This window comes from Neovison vison, chromosome 6 (genome assembly GCF_020171115.1).
Source record: "Neovison vison isolate M4711 chromosome 6, ASM_NN_V1, whole genome shotgun sequence".
In the NCBI taxonomy this organism is placed as follows: domain Eukaryota; kingdom Metazoa; phylum Chordata; class Mammalia; order Carnivora; family Mustelidae; genus Neogale; species Neogale vison.
Genome location: NC_058096.1, coordinates 85,497,784 through 85,518,900, shown reverse-complemented (window position 1 = coordinate 85,518,900; position 21,117 = coordinate 85,497,784). Strand labels below are relative to the sequence as shown.

The following is a 21,117-nucleotide window of genomic DNA, read 5'->3' as shown; positions in this document are numbered from 1 at the left end:
GCTCAAGCCCCATTTCTTTTTTCCTACACAGGCTTTCACCCACAGTGTAGTTGAGGCCTTCACCTCAACCAAAACCAGTTGACAATTTTTTAAGTAAAGTTAATATGAGACCTATAACATACCTTATTGTGACACCCAGCTGAGGTAGGTACTCTCCCCATTTTGCAGAAGAGAAAATAGCCTTAGAGAAATTAAGCAACTGGCTATGGCAGTCATATAACTAGTAAATCCAGCGTCTACACATTCACTGGGTAGTCTAAATCATGTTATTCCATATAAAGTCTTAACAAACACTCATATTCTACCACAAGAATATAAATAGAATCTTAATTTGGGAAGCTCTTTTGTTCTTGTTTACATATTAGCTGGCACTAAGGATTTAGTGATAATGTTAGACTCTACAGTTCTTGTTTTTTACGCTGAGCATACAAAAGACAATCTGGCTTTTTTTTTTTTTTTTAAGATATTGGACAAGATTTATGAGCTATTTTAAAGAAGTGTTTTTCAATTTTTAAATTTAACAAAATCAGACCAGGAAGAAGGCACACTTGGTATTGAAGGACTTGGCTGAATGAAATGCAAAAAATAATATCTCTGTTGTCTTCGTTGACCATTTCAGGTTTTATTCATAAAACTTTTCTGCCATTTCCACAGTAAAGATTTCTGGCCTAGATTCTATTGTTTTTTAAATAATAGTTCCTTTAAACAGCAAATGACAAATAATAGCTACCTTATTTCACTTGTGAAAAAACAAAAAGTGATTCTAATGAGATGCTGTGCAGCTCCAGCCACAGCTCCAATGATAAGATATTCTGTGAGGTTAAATTAATTGCATGGCAAAAGTTTAGTGGTTCAGAGTAACAGCTCCGGGGTCTAACAGGCTGAATCTACTTCCTGGATCTTCTGCTTATCACCCATGTGACTTTGGGCACACTACTCTGCCTCTCTGTCTGCACTTTTCTCATCTGTAAAATGGGGTTAATAATCCTTGTTATTAACCTCTGGGGGCACCTGGGTGACTTAGTTGGTTGAGCATCTGACTCTTGATTTTGGCTCTGGTCATGATTTCAGGGTCATTATATCGAACTCCAGGTCGGGCTCTGCACTGAGTGGAACCTGCTTAAGATTCTCTCTCTCCTTCTGCCCCTCCCTTCCACTTGTGCTCACACTCAATAAAGAAAATCTTAAAAAAAAAAAAAACCCTTAGTTCCTCCTGTTATGAATTTTAAATGACATAATATATGTAAGATGCCTAGCCCAGTGCCTGGCATATGTAAGCATTCAACAAATTACAGTTATCATTGTTATAATTATCTTGGTAGCAAGTGAAGAGTGCTACCACCCACAGTAAATGACAAGCTTATGTCTAAAAATGTGCACATTTATATTTTACTCTTTGGAAAAATGGCTACAATGTAAGCTGCTACCAAATTTTAAATCAGAGCTAGAAATGCTAGAAATGATATTTAAGTTATCAAAGTAAATTTTGAGAACTCACACACAGTACTGTAAGTTTCAGGAATTAACTTATAGATTAAAATTAGGTGTCCACAGAAAGCTTTGGAGCACCCCAAAACAGAATCTGGGACCTGTAGAAACTCTCGGGCTCCTCAAGAGAGTGCTGCAAACACTTGTGGCAGAACTTGTGGAAGACCTGACAGGTATCAGGGAGCTCCCACAAACAAACACCAAAAGAAACAGGAACAAATAAATGGCAATCAGTTCCTCAGAAAGATTAGGAGTGTGCCAAAGCACAAGCCAGACTCAGTAAAAACTAAGAATTCTGACAGGAATGCTGAGGGCACCTAAAATAAAACCAGAACCCATGGAAGACCTGGCAGCCATCAGAGAGCTCCTACAAACCTAAAGGAACAAACCAGTGATGGTAAGGTCCACAGAAAGCTTAGGAACACTTGAAAGCAGACCCAGAACCAGTAGAAATTCTAACAGGCATCATCAGGAGGCTGCTGAAGACACTCAAGATAAAACCAGAGCCCTCCGAAGACATGGCAGGTATCAAAGAATTCAGGGAAACACCAGCAGAACCAGAGAAATACATAAATGGTTGTGATGTCCACAAAAAGCTTAGAACAGTCCAAAGCACAAACCCGAATGATGAGGAAATCTAAGAATATTCAGGATACAGCTGGAGAAGAACGAGGAAAGCGCAGACTCGGTGGAAGATCTGAAGGCATCAGAGAGCATCTAAAAACACCAAAGCAAGCAGCTACACCCAGAGAGTAAAAGCAACAAGAACCCCTCATCTCCCAAGCAGAAATGTGGAAAAGGTGAAACCTCACTCCGGGTGTCAAGAGACCCAGTGGAAGACTCAACAGGAGCCAAGGGCCTTAGGAAAACTACACAGTAAATGGTGGACCCCAGAATATAAGACAATCAAGAAGAAGCTTGGATTTCTCCGGAGAGAAATGTGAATCCACTGAACTGACAACACTCAGGAAAATTCTGAAAACTTCTGTGGGAAACTTTGTGGGAAACTTCTGTGTGAACCCAGAAAAGACCCAACAGGCATCAACGGTCAAAACTCCTAAAGAAAAGAACCAAGTAGAAGACTTGACAGGTGTCAAAAACCTGCAAAACAGAGTTAGTCAAAGAACAAGATACACCCTAAAAAAAACAAAGAAAAGTTTCAAGAATCTAAACATTTGCCTAGTCCAAGAGATAGTATGCAGAGATGAATGGAAGAAATAGGAACTTAATTTTCAAGCAGAGCTGAGTCAGCATTGTCCCTCTATCACGGATACAGGTGTATAACCAATATAGAACTCAGGAGTCTCATTGCTTCTAGAAACAGAAAAATTTTCAAATAAAGTAAAATGGAAAGAATACTGTGCAGAGCTTCTAAGAGAAAAACTCAGAGAAGAGGAAGAACTCAGAGAAGAGGAAGATGTAAGTTGGTATAAATCAGAGAAAAGAGCAACTTGGAGTTCTAGGAGATGTATTTTAGTGAAAACAAGTACTGAAAATTCAAAGCAAAGTAACAACATACAAAGAAAGAAAAATAAGAACTGGGAGAGATCAAGATAATGAAGGTGCTTGGTTAAGAAGTTGAAGAGGAAAAAAGAGAGAAACTTTAGTCGGATGGCATAAATGTCCAGCATTGTAAAATTTTTGTTGTAAAATTAAAAGTGAATTCTGTAAGTAAAAAACAATAAATAAAATTAGGTTCTATGTGTATTTAAATATAATTAAAGTATTGGTTTTATTCAACATTTGATTATTTAATAGGGAAATTTTTTTTTTAAAGAAGACATTCTTTCCATCTCTATGGAAGAAAGGATGTTTTAATTCCTTACAATTAGCTGGTTGTTGATTCATTCTTTGTTGATAAAATACCTTCCCTTAGCCTACTATCTTTTCCCAATGGATGAAAGGTGAATGAAAAAGTAAATTGTAAACTAGTGATACAACCTTGCCAAATATTCTATTACTGATTGGCTGTCTGCAACTTAGAGTTTTGGAGAGATGATTAATGCTGGGGTACTCAAAATAAAACAACTTGTCATTGTTTCTTTCACTCTGGAAATCCAAATTAATTATGTTCATGACATTTTTACAGAAATCAGTGCAGAACATTGTTTAAATCTGAACACCATATTCATGTTTATAACATAGTAAATTCCAGCTGCGAACTTTTTCCTTTATTAATTCCACTTTATAGAAACTGTATACATAAAGTACAACATTGAGGTACTTAGCATATGGCCTTTTAAACTGTTGGAGGCCATTTCCTTAATATTCCCTTCAGCCTCTACAGTTCAGTCTTGTTTTCCTTATATAGTACACCTGATGCCCCTTGGCATAATTGCTAAAGCTGTCTTCATGGTTGAATTAATGGCCTCTTGAAACTATTATTCTATTTCAAGAAGACATTTCCCCCTTGTTTATGATATTGAACACCAACAACAAATTGCTTTTAAGCAACAAATTTCATGTGTGTTTGTATACATATATAATTAAATAATACACATAACTGAAAATTTTAAAGTCATGCTTTTAAGCAACTGATTTTATATATACATAAATATGTGCATATATATACATATATATCTGTGCCCTCACCTATATAAAAAATGTTGAAAACAAGTAAAATCACATCACAAATTATTTTGAGTTGAGAGAATAACTTTTCTTCATTAGTGCTTTCTACATTACTATTTTTTACTAGTTCTAGGTAATAAATAACTGCCAGGTGAAATCTATAAAATTGTTACACCTAGATACTGCCCTTAGTGCTTTAAAAATGTTTCTATCCAGGCATTCAAGCACCGTGAATACACAGGTTCTGTGTGTTTTAACAGGGTATGGTGTGTGTGTGTGTGTATTTGTAACCATGAAACATGTTCATTTGTCACTAAAAAATTAGTTTTTAAGAACTCCTCCTCCCCAAAATTGTGCTTGGTAAACAATGAAGTGCAAGAAAAAAACCAGAGTCAAACTCATCTTTATTAACTGAGAGATGTGCATAAAAGCTTGTGTGCTGTGTAGGAAAAAAAACAAGTGTTAAATTTGTGGTGACTTTAAAATTCAGTGGAACCTCACTGCATGACTAGTATTACATTATAGACATTCTGAATTTTAGGGGGAGAAATGTTCCATAGTTGATACAAGGGAAATACACTTGATTCGTATTATAAATGTTTTTACAAGATTTTGTTACAAAGCTCCAAATGCTAATAACAGCAACATGTAGGATATACTACATATACTGGTACTTGAATGTTCACGTTGCTGTTTTGGATATGGGTGAATTGTAAGATGTATCTAAAACATACCCTTAAAGGACAAATAATTTAAAAGATTATGGTAACTTTCCTGTTTGAATGGAGGGTGATATTGATAGCCACATGTAACTAAAATTTACAGTGTTTGAATAACATTAATGTGCAGTTACTCAATATGATGTGATTTCATTAAATCTTGTCCCATTCTCAATTTAAATAAATTGTCTCAACTCCTTATTGTTTTGCCAAACACAGCTTAAAATTGCTTTTAAGTAAGAAAGAGACACATGTCATATTTTATTACATTGCCATATAGTCACACATCTGATACAGTTTGCACAGAGAAAGATTTTAATGTTTTTCTGTATTTTAATAATACTTCAAATGATTTTAATGACAGGACCATTAGCTTTTAGCAGCTTAGAGTAAACCATTCTCTTCTGTTACAATTCAGACTTCTTAGAACTGTCAGACTTTTTCTATTAGCATTTAAAAGTCATTTTCTCAAATTAATTTCACAAATCACTTCTCAAATTAATCAAATCAGTTTCCTCTAATACAATCTCAGGATTGTCAACCTTTTTTCAATCATAAGAACAATGTTTCTAAATACATATATATGTAAGGTTCACACATGTAAAATCTTAATATAACACTCATCCTTCTCCAAGCAGAGAAACATTTGTTTTCCTTTTCCTTTCATGGTGGTCATAAACTATAGTAATTATATGGTATACAATATGTATATTGTACATAGACTGTGCATATGTACATTATACATAATGCATTTTAATATTTTATATTACCATTTGCTTAAAGGACATTTCATAGAATGGTAGAGCTGATACAATGACATTCATTTTTTTCTTAGGATATGTTGACTAAATCCTTCTGTAGTACATTACTTGCACAATTATGGCTTTAAAGAGAAGTCACAAGTTCTTATGTTTTGTGTCATGTTGTGGAATGTACTTCAAAATAAAGGGGAAAGCATATGACATCATGCTTCATGCCATGGTATGACATATTATGCATCAATCATTTCTACATACAACTATGTGGTGAGTGATACAATTAAGACCTAGACTACACAATCTATGCTTATTACAAAATGTTGTATATTATGCCACAGTACTAAAAATAAAATATATTCTTCTCAAATAGTGAAAATAAGATATCCTTCATGTGTTTTAGGTCACATCTGATTTCTTCTTTGACCATGCCTCTTTTTTCCCCCATTGTAAATGAAATCATGTCCAATATTTTGTTAAACAATAATGACAGACAATTCCCAGACCATTAAGGGGAAGAGGGCCATAAAGAAGAAAAGACGATTATCTTGTCATTAATTGCACAAATACACTCCTGATACGTTCAATACATGGCAAAAATACAAAAATAAAAGACAAATAAATATAAATATCTTCTCAGTTATTGAGAAATCAGAAGTCCAACTGTACCTTATTAAGAATACGATCTTCGATACACCTAATTCCTGTGTGTCTTCAATAGGTACAGCACCTAACTGGATATCACGGGTATCCCTCCCCGTACTGTGAGCCATCAGCGGTGACTATGCTTGGCCAGGAAGATACCAAGGGGGGATTTTGGGTTCTCCGCAAGGGAGGGAGGGATTCAATCATACCTAGACGCTGCTCTCCCCGACCGCGCGCAGCAGTCTCCAGTCGCCGCTCGCCCCTACGGCTCCTCGCCCTCCGCCCATCTTGGGAGACCGTGACCTGTCCAGGCGAGAGGCAGAGGTATGGAACTGCGTCCCTTTCCCCGCATCCCCAAAGGTGACAGCCTTTCTCCCGACGCACTAAAGGGCTCACGTGTTCTCTTTGATTCGGAAAGCAGGCACTTACGAGTGAACACAGGTCTGAGGAGAGGCTGAGGGCGGGGACGTCCTTCGAAGTTGCGCTCCAGCCTCGTCCGCTTCTGTCGCCCCCGCCGTGCGAGCCTAACGTTTCCTTGAACCGAATGAAACGTAGGGAAACTTAAGATACCGGGGCAAGCGGGAGTGGGGGTGACTCCAACCCAGGCGCCGGGCGACAGACGATTCGGCCCGGGTGCCAGGCGGGGTCTGAGGCAGTCGGCGGTGGCAGCGGCCACCTCGGTCGTCGCGTCCCACCCGCAGCCCCCCTAGCCCCGTTCTGTCCGCGCGGTCCTCGAGCGGCCACAGACGCTCAGATGAGCGGGAAGCGGCCCTCGCCGCCGTCGGACTCCACGGCGCCGCCGCCTCGCGGGCGGCCAAGCACCGACACGGGCAGCACGACCTCCCCGGGGCTGAGCTGCTGCAGCCGCATGGACTCCTCGTAGGTGGGCAGGTACTTGACCTCCTCGTAGCTGGGCAGCTGCAGGAAGACCGGCGAGACTACGCGAAGCTCGTGCTCCGAGGCGCAGGAGGGGGCCGAGCGCCCGCCGCCTCCCCGGCCTCGGCCCCCGCCGCCACTATCCAGCAGCGAGTCCTGAGAGCCGGCGGTCGCCTCGTCGCGCAGTAGCGCAGGCGAGTCGTCGTCGTCGGGCGGCCCCGCGGCCCCCGGCGGCCCTGCGCCCCCCGGCGGTCCGGGCCGTGCCTGCCCTGGCCGCGCCTGGCCTCGCGGGTACCTGCGTGGGCTAGGGCAGATGATGCGCTGCAGGAAGTAGCCGATGGCGAAGAGCACTAGCAGGATAAGCAGCCCAGAGAGCTTGCGGACGAACCAGCCCACGTTGTCTAGGAAGGCGTGCAGCGGCAGCTTGCAGCAGCGCACCGCTGTGGCGTTGGCCGCGTCGCAGCAGCGCTCCCGCTCGCCACACGCCAGCTCCGCGCAGCCCCCGCCGCCCCGCGAGGGCGCCACCAGCGCCAGCGCCAGCAGTAGCAGCAGCGGCAGCAACGGCGGCGGTGCCGGCGCCACCGACAGGCCCTCCGTTGTGACCCCGGGTCCCCACATGGCCGGCGCAGACCGTAGCTAATGTCCGGGGAGGGGGTTGGGGGGATCCGTCTGTCCGCGTGTCCGTCGGCCCCTCCCCGGGCGCTGGGCTGGGTCCCGCGCGCCGCCTCCCGCGCCTCCGCTACCTGCGGCCGGAGCAGTCCTCACTTGGCCACGCTTGGGCGGAAGGAGGAGCCCGAGGCGCGCCCAGGCTGCGGGAGGCGGCCGCTCCTCGCGGCGGGAGCGGCCTTCTGAGTTTCTGACCTTAACCCCGCGCGCCCAGCCGCCCCGGCCCGCCTCAGGGCTCTTGGAGCCGCCCAAGATGGCAGAGGCAGCCTGCCCGTGACTGCCGTGGGCATTTTCGCCCCGCCGGCCGCACTCTTCCAAGCTCCCCTTGTCACCCTCTGGGGCTGGAAGGGTTAACGCTCCGCTCTGAGCCCGGGAGCCCCCTGATCTCGATTAATTCAGCCGTCGCGCTCTTCCCCGCCGCTCGGGCGGGGGGCTCTTGCTGGCGTAGGTGTCTCGGTTTTAAGTGATTGGATTTCCCCAGGAATGTTATTTAAATTGACTTGCGACTGGGATTCGCTTACCATCTTTCTTGTGATCTTTCTGATTAAAAATGGATGATGGCCACTAATGGCTAGAGCAGCCCCGCAGCCGTCCCAGAGCTTGGGGGGTGGGGACCGCCGGATGGTTCCGGGCAGATGTTTGGGGCTGAGAAGTTGGAACTCCAGGAGACCTCCAGAACAGATAGAGAACTCCCCAGAGAGACTCAAGTGAGGCACCAACACAAGTATCCCCGGGGAGGCAGGGGAGCCCTCTGTTGACCAAGGAGAGGACAGGGGGTCCCTATTTCCCCAGCGGCTCATCCTATAAGACCTCACTGCATCCGAGACACAAAACAGGGATTTGGGTTTTGGGGTAGAAAGAGGCCTCTTCTCCAGCCTGAAAACACATCTGTGAAATGTCGAAGGGGAGTTGTAAGTGGTTGGCACTGTTCCTGAGCATTGATCTGCATAGAAAGGGTCTTTCTCAAGGTTATTCTTCTTTGCAAAGTTTGTCTTTAAAGGGAGTCTGTGGGCGCCTGGGTGGCTCAGTGGGTTGGAGCCTCTGCCTTGGGTTCAGGTCATGATCCCAGGTTTCTGGGATCTAGCCCATCATCGTCGTCGTCATCATCATCATCATCATCATCATCATCATCATCGGGCTTTCTGCTCAGCAGGGAGCCTGCTTCCTCCTCTCTCTCTGCCTGCTTCTCTGCCTACTTGTGATCTCTGTCTGTGAAATAAATAAATTAAATCTTTAAAAAATAAAATAAACAAATAAAAATAAATAAAGGGAGTCTGTGCTCTCTCAGCACAGGGAACAGAGTATGGGTCCGGGTCCTGGAAGTCACTACTTCTTGGGGATGGCCCTGAGGGCACTTGGGAGGGAAGGCAGTTAACCAAGTTTCTGACTCACAGTCTGCTGCGGGGTGGCCTTCAGCTGCCCCTTGGAGCCACACCATGGAGAAGCCAGGAGCTTGTGCTTTTATGAAAGAAGACTGAAACAGTTATCTTTTTAGGATTAGGATTTATTCATTCCTTCACCCCTTAACCAATAGGACCCCTATAGAGAAATCAAGCAGGAAACTCCATAGTCATTGAGAGAAAAAAGTAAAAGCAAAGGAAAAGTGTAAAGAAAAGCAGGGTTCAAATGTAGGCCAGATAAAAGCAGACTTCTCTCAGAGTAAGTGATGCTGTACCTCCCTAATAGCCTTATGGACCAAGGTTAAGGGTGGTGGTTTGATTTAAACAGGCCATTGCCCTGTCTAAATGAAAGCATTTAAAATATTTCCGCTCCTGGGAACACTTTACTTTGCCTCATACTCCAAAACAATCCTTTCTCCCTCTGGAGAATCTTGGAAGTGTTGCTCAGACAAGTTACTTCATGTGAAACTTGGTTGGTCCTTCTTTCTAAGCTCTCCTGAAGCCACAACATTTCTCCGTGCCATGGTCTTTTTCTCTGTAGAGAGACCGTAAACCAATTTTGTAAAGATTGATTATCAAGGGGTTTCAAATTGAAGTCAGATAAAGGAGTGGAAATGATTCATTTTTAAACAATGAACATTGCATTATTCTTTTACTCACCCATTCTTTTGTCAAATTTACATCAAACATCTTCTATAATCAAAGAACTCTGTTAGATATTCACCATTATGGGGAGGGAAAAAAAAGAGATTCTTCCCCTAGCATGGAATAAACTGAGGTCTGCACTCCCAGCTGCTGCCACTAAATGGAGTAAAGAAGAGACTCATCAAAGGGCAACAAGTGGCAGTTTTCTCTTTGGTCCTGATTCACTCTTACTTTCCCAAAGAAAAAATAAATTAACAAGTTTCAAACAATCTTGAGGATGAAGGCAATTCATAGCTTGAGATGGGCTTTGATTATGAAGCTGAAACCTCTTTGGGTTTTTTATTATCCAATCTCTTCGGATTTCTGCTGGTAGTAGTAGGAGCAATGCAAAAATAAAGGAGGAATGGCATGGCTGGTGATACACAGGTGAAAGTGCGGGGCACCAGGGTGGTTCAGTCAGTTAAGCAGCTGCCTTCTGCTCAGGTCATGATCCCAGTGTCCTGGGACTGAGCCCAGCATCAGGCTCCTTGCTCAGCAGGAAACCTGCTTCTCCCTGCTTCTCCCTCTCCCTCTATGTGCCACTCTTCACTGCTTGTGCTCTCTTTCTTTCTCTGTCAAATAAATAAACTCTTAAATAAAAAAAGTAGGTGAAAGCACCTTGCTTCTTGTTATTTTGAAATTACTAAACAAACAGCATTGAATGGTTTAATTTCTGTCTGCCTTTAAGGTGTTAAGATTCGTTTGCATAATATTAGAACAGTAGAAGAACAACATAGATCTTACATGAAATAAGACAGTGTCAGAGTTACCTATATGAAAATAAAAGGATGAGGTCTGCAAAATGAGTATGAAATGGATTTTTATTTGATTTTTTTCTTTCCAAATTGATAGCCTCAAAATATCATCCATTAAAGACCCTCTACAGAAACTGGCACCTCTGTTTTTTCTTCTCTAACCTCTCAGTCTCACTTAATTCATTTTTATTTGTAATATAATTTAGAGTGTGTAACCTTTCGAAGGAAAGAAAAGAAACACTATAGCTTTAAAAGCTCCAGAAAAGACCTGATCTTTATTACTCAGCATCCTTATTCTTTATACTTTTTTAACACACAAATGAATGGAGTAGACTTCAGCTCACAGAAAGTCATAAATTCAACTTAGTGAGGAAGTTAGAACATAATTACATGTTCCGTAGAATAATTGAAAGATAAAGGAAGATGACAATGTAAAAATGGAAAAGAAACCTCATTTTGTTGAAAATTGGCACTAAATTGTGTGTAAGTAAGTGTGTGCAAGAGATAAAAACAGATGGAAGGGGAATGGAGACTGTCTTTTATCCAAAAAACATGGTGTCTTGGAGTATAGCTTGATAGACATTAAGAATATTAATTGCAGGGTGCCTGGGTGGCTCAGTCAGTTAAGCATCTGCCTTCCACTAGGGTCATGATCTCAGGAACCTAGGATTGAACCCCATGTGGGGCTCCCTGCTCAGCAGGAAGCCTGCTTCTGTTTCTCTCTCTCTCTTTGCCTCTCCCTGCACGCTCCCCAACATTGAGCTCTCTCTCAAATAAATAAATAAGATCTTTTTAAAAAAGAATATTAATTGCTTTATCTTGCCATAATGCTTGAATATTTTTAAAAAAATTTACCTTCCTCATTTATTTACACTCATATAAATAAATGCCAAATTAGCCACACTTTTTCACTTTTCAAAACAGAAGAAAGTAAACAGAATGCAAGAAAACTGGCTGCTGTTTTATTTATGCTTCTCGGAGCCATCCTGATAACTTGAGTGAAACTGGGTGGCCTTATCATTCAACTTTTTGTTCTATCACATGACACCTGGTCCAGAAGGGAATTTTTCTCTGAGCTCCACTGATTGTGAGCTGTACCTTCAAGCCTGTGAAACAATAGTTCTCCACCTTCCACATTCCTTCCTCAACATGTGTAAAAATGGGCATTTGGGACCTTGTAAACCATCCAGTCTGTAGGAGCTCTTTATTAAGGGCGTGTAGGATATTTCCTTACTACTAACTTGTTATTAAAATTGATTTATTAACCTTCTCATTTTATGGTTTCCCTCCCTGAGCTACAATAAATTAAGGGTTTTTTTTGTAAATAGCATATATTTACATAAATGTGTCTATATAGAAATAATTTGTGATCTGAAATAATCTGCTTTGAAGTTCTTTTCAGATCGTATTTCTTTCATCACTTATTTAATAAATACTTAATGAGGACTCACTTTGAGCTAGGGGATACTATATTCTGTTTGGGGGATTCTATAAAAATCAAACTCTTCCCTTTCCCCAGGGAGCTTACTGAGGAGAGGAGAGAGAACAACAGACACTAATCAGTTAAACTAATGAATTCCTAATTCCAACAATGACCAGGATTATAAAGGAGAAGTTTAGCTTACTAACATTTTTTTACACTAGATATGATCTAGAAGGGGGGTGTGATGAGGGTATCAGCCAGAGAGTCTTCCCTAAGAAATAGTTCCTTAAGAAAAGACACGGTGAAGAGGAAAGATGTGTTCCAAGCAGAGGAAACTGCATGGGGACAAGTTCCCAAGGTGGGAAGACCCTTCCCTCATCATCTCTTATGCTTGGGGCAAAGCCTATGTTGTTTCTACTTCAACAGTTGAGATTCTCTCCTATATAAGCTTTAAGTAGAGTCAAGCCATCTTCCCCTGTTGTGTAATTTTTTTCCCCAAGATTTTATTTATTTATTTGACAGAAAGGGAGAGATCACAAGTAGGCAGGCAGAGAGAGAGGAAGCAGGCTCCCCACTGAGCAGAGAGCCGGATGCAGGGCTTCATCCCAGGACCCTGAGATCATGACCTGAGCTGAAGGCAGAGGCTTAACTCACTGAGCCACCCAGGTGCCCCTGTTGTGCAATTTTTAGACAAATCTGGTTCTCTGCAATGTCTGTAACGGGTTGTGTGATGATAGTTACCTCTGCAGTCCTGTTCAGTTTCTTCTTGGAGACCAGGAAAGTTCCAGCAATGTGTCCTATTCTCTCCACCTCCACACCCCGAACTTGGACTACAGTTTGGATTTCCTTTCAACTCTATTAGTTGGCAGCTTGCTGACAAAAGGCTTCTTCAAGCCAAATGTTTGAAGTAGGAGAAAAGTCAACGTGGGATGTTTGTATCTTTTGTTCAGATTAGGTGCAAAAGGAAATGGCAACCTTTCTCACCCACTTGAAATAAAAAACAAAAGGATGAGTACACTCAGAACCTTATGAACATAATATCTACATTTGTATTTGATCTTTCAGCTTTTCAAAACACTTCTGCATGCATTGTTTGGTTTTCTCCTCACTATATTCCCATGAGATGGGCTGAACTTATTCTTACCCCTTTTTCCAGGTGAAGAGAGGTTAAAAAGCACCTGAATTCCAGAGCAAATTGGTGGCAGTCCTGAAACCTGAATCCAAGCCTACCTCAAAATTGTGAGTAGGCATCTTACTTCCTCACGGACTTGGGCATGTCTCAAGGGGCCCCTGTGGGGGAGGCATTTGTCTTCTCTCAAGCACTTCCAATGTCTTGAGAGACCAGCCAAATTATAAGGAAAATGAGAGTCGAGCTGGACTGTGTTCTAGACAAGGAATACGAGATTCTCCTGAGGAAATAATTTCTGTCACTTCTGTGGCCATTTTCAGTAACACATTAATAATGGTTTAGATAATAATACTACAGGCCAGCTATTTTTGTACGCATTTCTGTAAACAAAAAACAAATTCCCCTCCTTCATTGTTTCATTCTTTATCCATGAACTAAGCTAAGTTATATGCTGGAGAAAACAAGGATATATTGGGCTCTGAAACACAGTATGTATGATGACTTAACCTTCCCTGTTTAAATTTTGCTTTATACCAATTTATCAGTTAATTCCTCATGGCAAACTTTCTCTTTTTTGCTAGAGATATAAAAACTAAACCATAAATATTATGAGATATATTTAGTAAAGCCAAGAAGATCTGAAATTAGAATTCCAGTTATGTCAGCTGAATGAATTCATTCTCACTCATTCTTTTTTTAAATGGTCAGATTGTTGAAGTTAGAATATATTTGTCAGTAGGCTGATGTACCAGTCAAATGCTCACACTGGCAGAAAAATCATATAGTGTGAAATGAATAAGATGAAACATTTTTACGCTCCATTATTTTAACTTGAAACTAGTAATATACCCTTTGCCTCCCTTTCATTACAAGGAAAAATTGGTTGTTAATACTGTTTTCTCAATATTCTCTGTATACCTGGATGGAGTGTGAAGTGATTGTTCCTGCTCTGTACTCTACCCACAACTTTAGAGTTACGGGGCATCTGGACGAGTAGCACTGACTCTGAGCTGGCCATTCGTCCCAGGACAGGGCTTCCTGCTTCTATCGTTAATTGACATGGATAACTATCTTCCAAGACACTTGTGAAAATAGATCAAATATCCAAATTTTGGGTTAACAATTTCAACTGTAGATTTATCCAACTACAAATTTTTTAAAGGGCCTTTTATTAAAATTTATTTTTTTAATTTTTTTTATTTTTTATAAACATATAATGTATTTTTATCACAGGTCTGTGAATCGCCAGGTTTACACACTTCACAGCACTCACCATATGTGCACCTCCCCAGTGTCCATAATCCCACACCCCTCTTCCAACCCCCCTCCCCCCAGCAACCCTCAGTTTGTTTTGTGAGATTGAGTCACTTATGCTTTGTCTCCCTCCCAATCCCATTTTGTTTCATTTATTCTTCTCCTACTCCCTTAAACCCCCATGTTACATCTCCACTTCCTCATATCAGGGAGATCATATGATAGTTGTCTTTCTCTGATTGACTTATTTCGCTAAGCATGATACCTTCTAGTTCCATCCACGTTGTCGCAAATAGCAAGATTTCATTTCTTTTGATGGCTGCATAGTATCCCATTGTGTATATATATCACTTCTTCTTTATCCATTCATCTGTTGATGTCCATCAACAGAAGAATAGTTCTTTTCTCCTACTTCAAGAACTATGGTTCTTTCCATAGTTTGGCTATTGTAGACATTGCTGCTATAAACATTCGGGCGCACATGCCCCTTCGGATCACTACGTTTGTATCTTTAGGGTAAATACCCAGTAGTGCAATTTCTGGGTCATAGGGTAGTTCTATTTTCAACATTTTGAGGAAACTCCATGCTGTTTTCCAGAGCGGTTTCACCAGCTTGCATTCCCACCAACAGTGTAGGAGGGTTCCCCTCTCTCCGCATCCTTGACAGCATCTGTCATTTCCTGACTTGTTAATTTTAGCCATTCTGACTGGTGTGAGGTGATATCTCATTGTGGTTTTGATTTGTATTTCCCTGATGCCGAGAGATGTTGAGCACTCTTTCATGTGTCTGTTGGGCATCTGGATATCTTCTTTGCAGAAATGTCTGTTCATGTCTTCTGCCCATTTCTTGATTGGATTATTTGTTCTTTGGGTGTTGAGTTTGCTGAGTTTTTTATAGATTTTGGACACTAGCCCTTTATCCGATATGTCATTTGCAAATATCTTCTCCCATTCTGTCAGTTGTCTTTTATTTTTGTTAACTGTTTCCTTTGCTGTGCAAAAGCTTTTGATCTTAATGAAATCCCAATAGTTCATTTTTGTCCTTGCTTCCCTTACCTTTGGCGATGTTCCTAGGAAGATGTTGCTGCGGCTGAGGTCGAAGAGGTTGCTGCCTGTGTTCTCCTCAAGGATTTTGATGGATTCCTTTCTCACATTGAGGTCCTTCATCCATTTTGAGTCTATTTTCGTGTGTGGTGTAAGGAAATGGTCCAATTTCATTTTTCTGCATGTGGCTGTCCAGTTTTCCCAACACCATTTATTGAAGAGGCTGTCTTTTTTCCATTGGACATTCTTTCCTGCTTTGTCGAAGATTAGTTGACCATAGAGTTGAGGGTCTATTTCTGGGCTCTCTATTCTTTTCCATTGATCTATGTGTCTGTTTTTGTGCCAGTACCATGCTGTCTTGATGATGACAGCTTTGTCATAGAGCTTGAAGTCCAGAATTGTGATGCCACCAACTTTGGCTTTCTTTTTCAATATTCCTTTGGCTATTCGAGGTCTTTTCTGGTTCCATATAAATTTCAGGATTATCTGTTCCATTTCTTTGAAAAAGATGGATGGTACTTTGATAGGAATTGCATTAAATGTGAAGATTGCTTTAGGTAGCATAGACATTTTCACAATGTTTATTCTTCCAATCCAGGAGCATGGAACATTTTTCCATTTCTTTGTGTCTTCCTCAATTTCTTTCATGAGTACTTTATAGTTTTCTGAGTATAGATTCTTAGCCTCTTTGGTTAGGTTTATTCCTAGGTATCTTATGGTTTTGGGTGCAATTGTAAATGGGATTGACTCCTTAATTTCTCTTTCTTCTGTCTTGTTGTTGGTGTAGAGAAATGCAGCTGATTTCTGTGCATTGATTTTATATCCTGACACTTTACTGAATTCCTGTACAAGTTCTAGCAGTTTTGGAGTGGAGTCTTTTGGGTTTTCCACATATAGTATCATATCATCTTTGCCAATTTGGAAGCCTTTAATTTCCTTTTGTTGTCTGATTGCTGAGGCTAGGACTTCTAGTACTATGTTGAATAGCAGTGGTGATAATGGACATCCCTGCCGTGTTCCTGACCTTAGCGGAAAAGCTTTCAGTTTTTCTCTATTGAGAATGATATTTGTGGTGGCTTTTCATAGATGGCTTTGATGATATTGAGGTATGTGCCCTCTGTCCCTACACTTTGAAGACTTTTGATCAGGAAGGGATGCTGTACTTTGTCAAATGCTTTTTTAGCATCTATTGAGAGTATCATATGGTTCTTGTTCTTTCTTTTATTAATGTGTTGTATCACATTGATTGATTTGTGGATGTTGAACCAAACTTGCAGCCCTGGAATAAATCCCACTTGGTCATGGTGAATAATCCTTTTAATGTCCTGTTGAATCCTATTGACTAGTATTTTGGTGAGAATTTTCGCATCTATGTTCATCAAGGATATTGGTCTGTAGTTCCCTTTTTTGATGGGATCCTTGTCTGGTTTTGGGATCAAGGGGATGCTGGCCTCATAAAATGAGTTTGGAAGTTTTCCTTCCATTTCAATTTTTTGGAACAGTTTCAGGAGAATAAGAATTAGTTCTTCTTTAAATGTTTGGTAGAATTCCCCCGGGAAACTGTCTGGCTCTGGACTTTTGTTTGTTTGGAGGTTTTTGAATACTGTTTCAATCTCCTTACTGGTTATGGGTCTGTTCAGGCTTTCTATTTCTTCCTGGTTCAGTTGTGGTAGTTTATATGTTTCTAGGAATGCATCCATTTCTTCCAGATTGTCAAATTTGTTGGCGTAGTGTTGCTCATAGTATGTTCTTATAATTGTCTGTATTTCTTTGGTGTTAGTTGTGATCTCTCCTCTTTCATTCATGATTTTATTTATTTGGGTCCTTTCTCTTTTCTTTTTGATAAGTCTGGCCAGGGGTTTATCAATCTTATTAATTCTTTCAAAGAACAAGCTCCTAGTTTTGTTGATCTGTTCTTTTGTTTTTTTGGTTTCTATTTCATTGATTTCTGCTCTGATCTTTATTATTTCTCTTCTCCTGCTGGGTTTAGGGTTTCTTTCTTGTTCTTTCTCCAGCTCCTTTAGGTGTAGGGTTAGGTTGTGTACTCGAGACTTTTCTTGTTTCTTGAGAAAGGCTTGTACCGCATATATTTTCCTCTCAGGACTGCCTTTGCTGTATCCCACAGATTTTGAACTGTTGTGTTTTCATTATCATTTGTTTCCATGAATTTTTTCAATTCTTCTTTAATTTCCTGGTGACCCATTCATTCTTCAGAAGGATGCTGTTTAGTCTCCATGTATTTGGGTTCTTTCCAAATTTCCTCTTGTGATTGAGTTCTAGCTTCAGAGCATTGTGGTCTGAAAATATGCAGGAAATGATCCCAATCTTTTATACTGGTTGAGACCTGATTTAGGACCCAGGATGAGATCTATTCTGGAGAATGTTCCTTGTGCACTAGAGAAGAATGTGTATTTTGTTGCTTTGGGAAGAAATGTTCTGAAATATCTGTGATGTCCTTCTGGTCCAGTGTGTCATTTAAGGCCTTTATTTCCTTGTTGATCTTTTTGTTTGGATGATCTGTCCATTTCAGTGAGGGGAGTGTTAAAGTCCCCTACTATTATTGTATTATTGTTGATGTGTTTCTTTGATTTTGTTAATAATTGGTTTATGTAGTTGGCTGCTCCCACGTTAGGGGCATAGATACTTAAAAATGTTAGATCTTCTTGTTGGACAGACCCTTTGAGTATGACAATAGTATCCTTCCTCACTTCTTATTATTGTCTTTGGCTTAAAATCTATTTGATCTGTTATAAGGATTGCCACCCCTGCTTTCTTCTGATGTCCATTAGCATGGTAAATTGTTTTCCACCCCCTCACTTTAAATCTGGAGGTGTCTTCGGGTCTAAAATGAGTTTCTTGTAGGCAACATATTGATGGGTTTTGTTTTTTTATCCATTCTGATACCCTGTGTCTTTTGATTGGGGCATTTAGCCCATTAACATTCAGGGTAACTATTGAGAGATATGAATTTAGTGCCATTGTATTGCCTGTATGGTGACTGTTACTGTGTATTGTCTCTGTTCCTTTCTGATCTACTACTTTTAGGCTCTCTCTTTTGCTTAGAGGACCCCTTTCAACATTTCCTGTAGAGCTGGTTTGGTGTTTGCAAATTCTTTCAGTTTTTGTTTGTCCTGGAAGCTTTTAATCTCTCCTTCTATTTTCAGGATAGCCTAGCTGGATATAGTATTCTTGGCTGCATGTTTTTCTCATTTAGTGCTCTGAATATATCATGCCAGCTCTTTCTGGCCTGCCAGGTCTCTGTGGATAAGTCAGCTGCCAATCTAATATTTTTACCATTGTATGTTACAGACTTCTTTTCCCGGGCTGCTCTCAGGATTTTCTCTTTGTCACTAAGACTTGTAAATTTTACTATTAGGTGACGGGGTGTGGACCTATTCTTGTTGATTTTGAGGGGGGTTCTCTATACCTCCTGGATTTTGATGCTTGTTCCCTTTGTTATATTAGGGAAATTCTCTACAATAATTCTCTCCAATATACCTTCTGCTTCCCTCTCTCTTTCTTCTTCTTCTGGAATCCCAATTATTCTAATGTTATTTTGTTTTATGGTGTCACTTATCTCTCGAATTCTCCCCTCGTGGTCCAGTAGCTGTTTGTCCCTCTTTTGCTCAGCTTCTTTATTCTCTGTCACTTGGTCTTCTATATCATAAAGCCTCATTTATCCTATCAGTGAGAGCTCCATTTTTTATTGCACCTCATTAATAGCTTTTTTGATTTCAACTTGGTTAGATTTTAGTTCTTTTATTTCTCCAGAAAGGGCTTTTATATCTCCCAAGAGGGTTTCTCTAATATCTTCCATGCCTTTTTTTGAGCCCGGCTAGAACCTTGAGAATCATCATTCTGAACTCTGGATCTGACATATTACCAATGTCTGTATTGATTAGGTCCCTAGCCTTCAGTACTGCCTCTTGTTCTTTTTTTTGTGGTGAATTTTTCCACCTTGTCATTTTGTCCAGAAAAGAGTATATGAAGGAGCAAGTAAAATACTAAAAGGGTGGCAAAGACCCCAGGAAAATACGCTTTAACCAAATCAGAAGAGACCCCAAATCATGGGGGGGAGAAAGGGGATAAAAAGAGGTTCAGAAAAAAAAAATTTTAAAGAAATAAAGAAAAAATATAAATGAAATATATGTATTAGATAAACTAGTTAAAAATGTTAAAAAAGAAAAGAGTAAAAGTTTAAAAAATTTAGCAGAAGAAGAAAAAAATTGAAAAAAAAAATTAAATGAATTGCAAGACTAAAGAATCATGGGGAGAAAGCCATGAGTTTCGTGCTTTGCTTTCTCCTCCTCTGGAATTCCACTGCTCTCCTTGGTATTGAACCTGCACTCCTTGGTAGATGAACTTGGTCCTGGTTGGATTTCATGTTGATCTTCTGGGGGAGGGGGCCTGATATAATGATTCTCAAGTGTCTTTGCCCCAGGCAGAATTGCTCCACCATTACCAGGGGCTGGGCTGAGTAATCCGCTCGGGTTTGCTCTTGGGAGCTTTTGTTCCCTGAGCACTTTCCATAGAGTTCTGGAGGACGCAATGGAAATGGCGGCCTCCCAGTCTCGAGCAGGGTGGAGCCGAGAGCTTGGGGACGCACTCCTCAGTGCACCTTCAGAGAATAGCACCCAATCACTCCCATCTCCCTGGCCTCTGGCTGCACTCCGAGCTCACCCAGCCTGTGACCAGTTCAAGGTAACCCTGAGCTGAGAGCTCACTCCTCAGCTCTGTTTTTGTAGCCGGCTTCCCCTTTCTAATACCTGCAAGCTCTGTGACACTCAGACACACTCGATTCTTCTGTGACCCCGTGGGACCTGGAGCCATGCTGACCCCGCATGGGCTTCACCTCTGTTTAGCTTCTGGAGCGATGTCCCTCAGCAGAACAGACTTTTAAAAGTCCTGATTTAGTGCTCCGTTGCTCTGCCGCTTTCTGGGCGCTGGTCCCCTCCCTCCCCCTCTCAAGCCCCGCCCCCCACACTTTATCTTCCATCGCTTTGGATTCACTTCTCCCTCAGTCCTACCTTTCAGAAAGTGGTTGATTTTCTGTTTGCTGTTCTTCTTCTCTTCAATCTCCCATTGGATTTGTAGGTGTTTGCAATGTTTAGATAAGCTATCTAGCTGATCTCTTGCTAGCTGATGTAGTCTCAGCCTGCTACTTCTCTGCCATCTTGACTCCTCCCCCCTCTAAAAGGGCCTTTTGAGTATAATCTTAATCTTCTTTTTTTTAAAAAAGATTTTTTTACATATTTATTTTTGAGAGAGAGAGAGAGAGAGCAAGTGCGTGTGCATGAGCACAAATGGGGGGAGGGGCAAAGGAAGAAGCAGGCTCCCCACTGAGCAAGGAGCCCCATGCAGGACTCAATCCCCAGACCCTGGAATCATGACTTGAACCCAAAGCAGATGTTTAAATGACTGAGCCACCCAGGCACACTTAATCTGCCTTTTCATTTTTATTTTCCACTCCTTCCCTTCCTGCACCCTTTGCTTCAATAAATGACTACCTGACATAGATCTTCAACTCCCTGCTTAAGAGATGTTGTGCCTTCCCTTTGGCTGTGACCTCCATCAGGGCACAATTCTCTTTTCCCATCTCCGCAGGTCAAAACCATAGAAGATGTAGCTCCAATGTCACCTACCCTCCATAATTTGTACTACTCACCCCCAAAGTCACTGTCCTCATTCAGAACTTATCTCTTTCTTTT

At 41.2% G+C, this 21,117-nt stretch overlaps 1 protein-coding gene and 1 long non-coding RNA gene across 2 annotated transcripts; both read right to left on the bottom strand.

Moving 5' to 3' along the window:
- Window positions 1-5,070: 5,070 nt before the first annotated feature.
- LOC122908651 lies at window positions 5,071-6,858 on the bottom strand. The gene is made up of 2 exons (XR_006385001.1): window positions 6,608-6,858; window positions 5,071-6,481 (listed from the first exon to the last, which is right to left on the bottom strand). It is a non-coding gene; the product is annotated as an uncharacterized LOC122908651 (long non-coding RNA).
- A 70-nt stretch (window positions 6,859-6,928) lies between these two features.
- Window positions 6,929-7,672, bottom strand: C6H3orf80 (chromosome 6 C3orf80 homolog). The gene has a single exon (XM_044251696.1). It carries the CDS (start codon window positions 7,670-7,672, stop codon window positions 6,929-6,931), a length of 744 nt encoding a protein of 247 aa, XP_044107631.1.
- Window positions 7,673-21,117: the final 13,445 nt, after the last annotated feature.

Bases quoted from the DNA above. Each gene is read 5' to 3' on its own strand.
- C6H3orf80 (XM_044251696.1), bottom strand. From the start codon at position 7,672: ATGTGGGGACCCGGGGTCACAACGGAGGGCCTGTCGGTGGCGCCGGCA.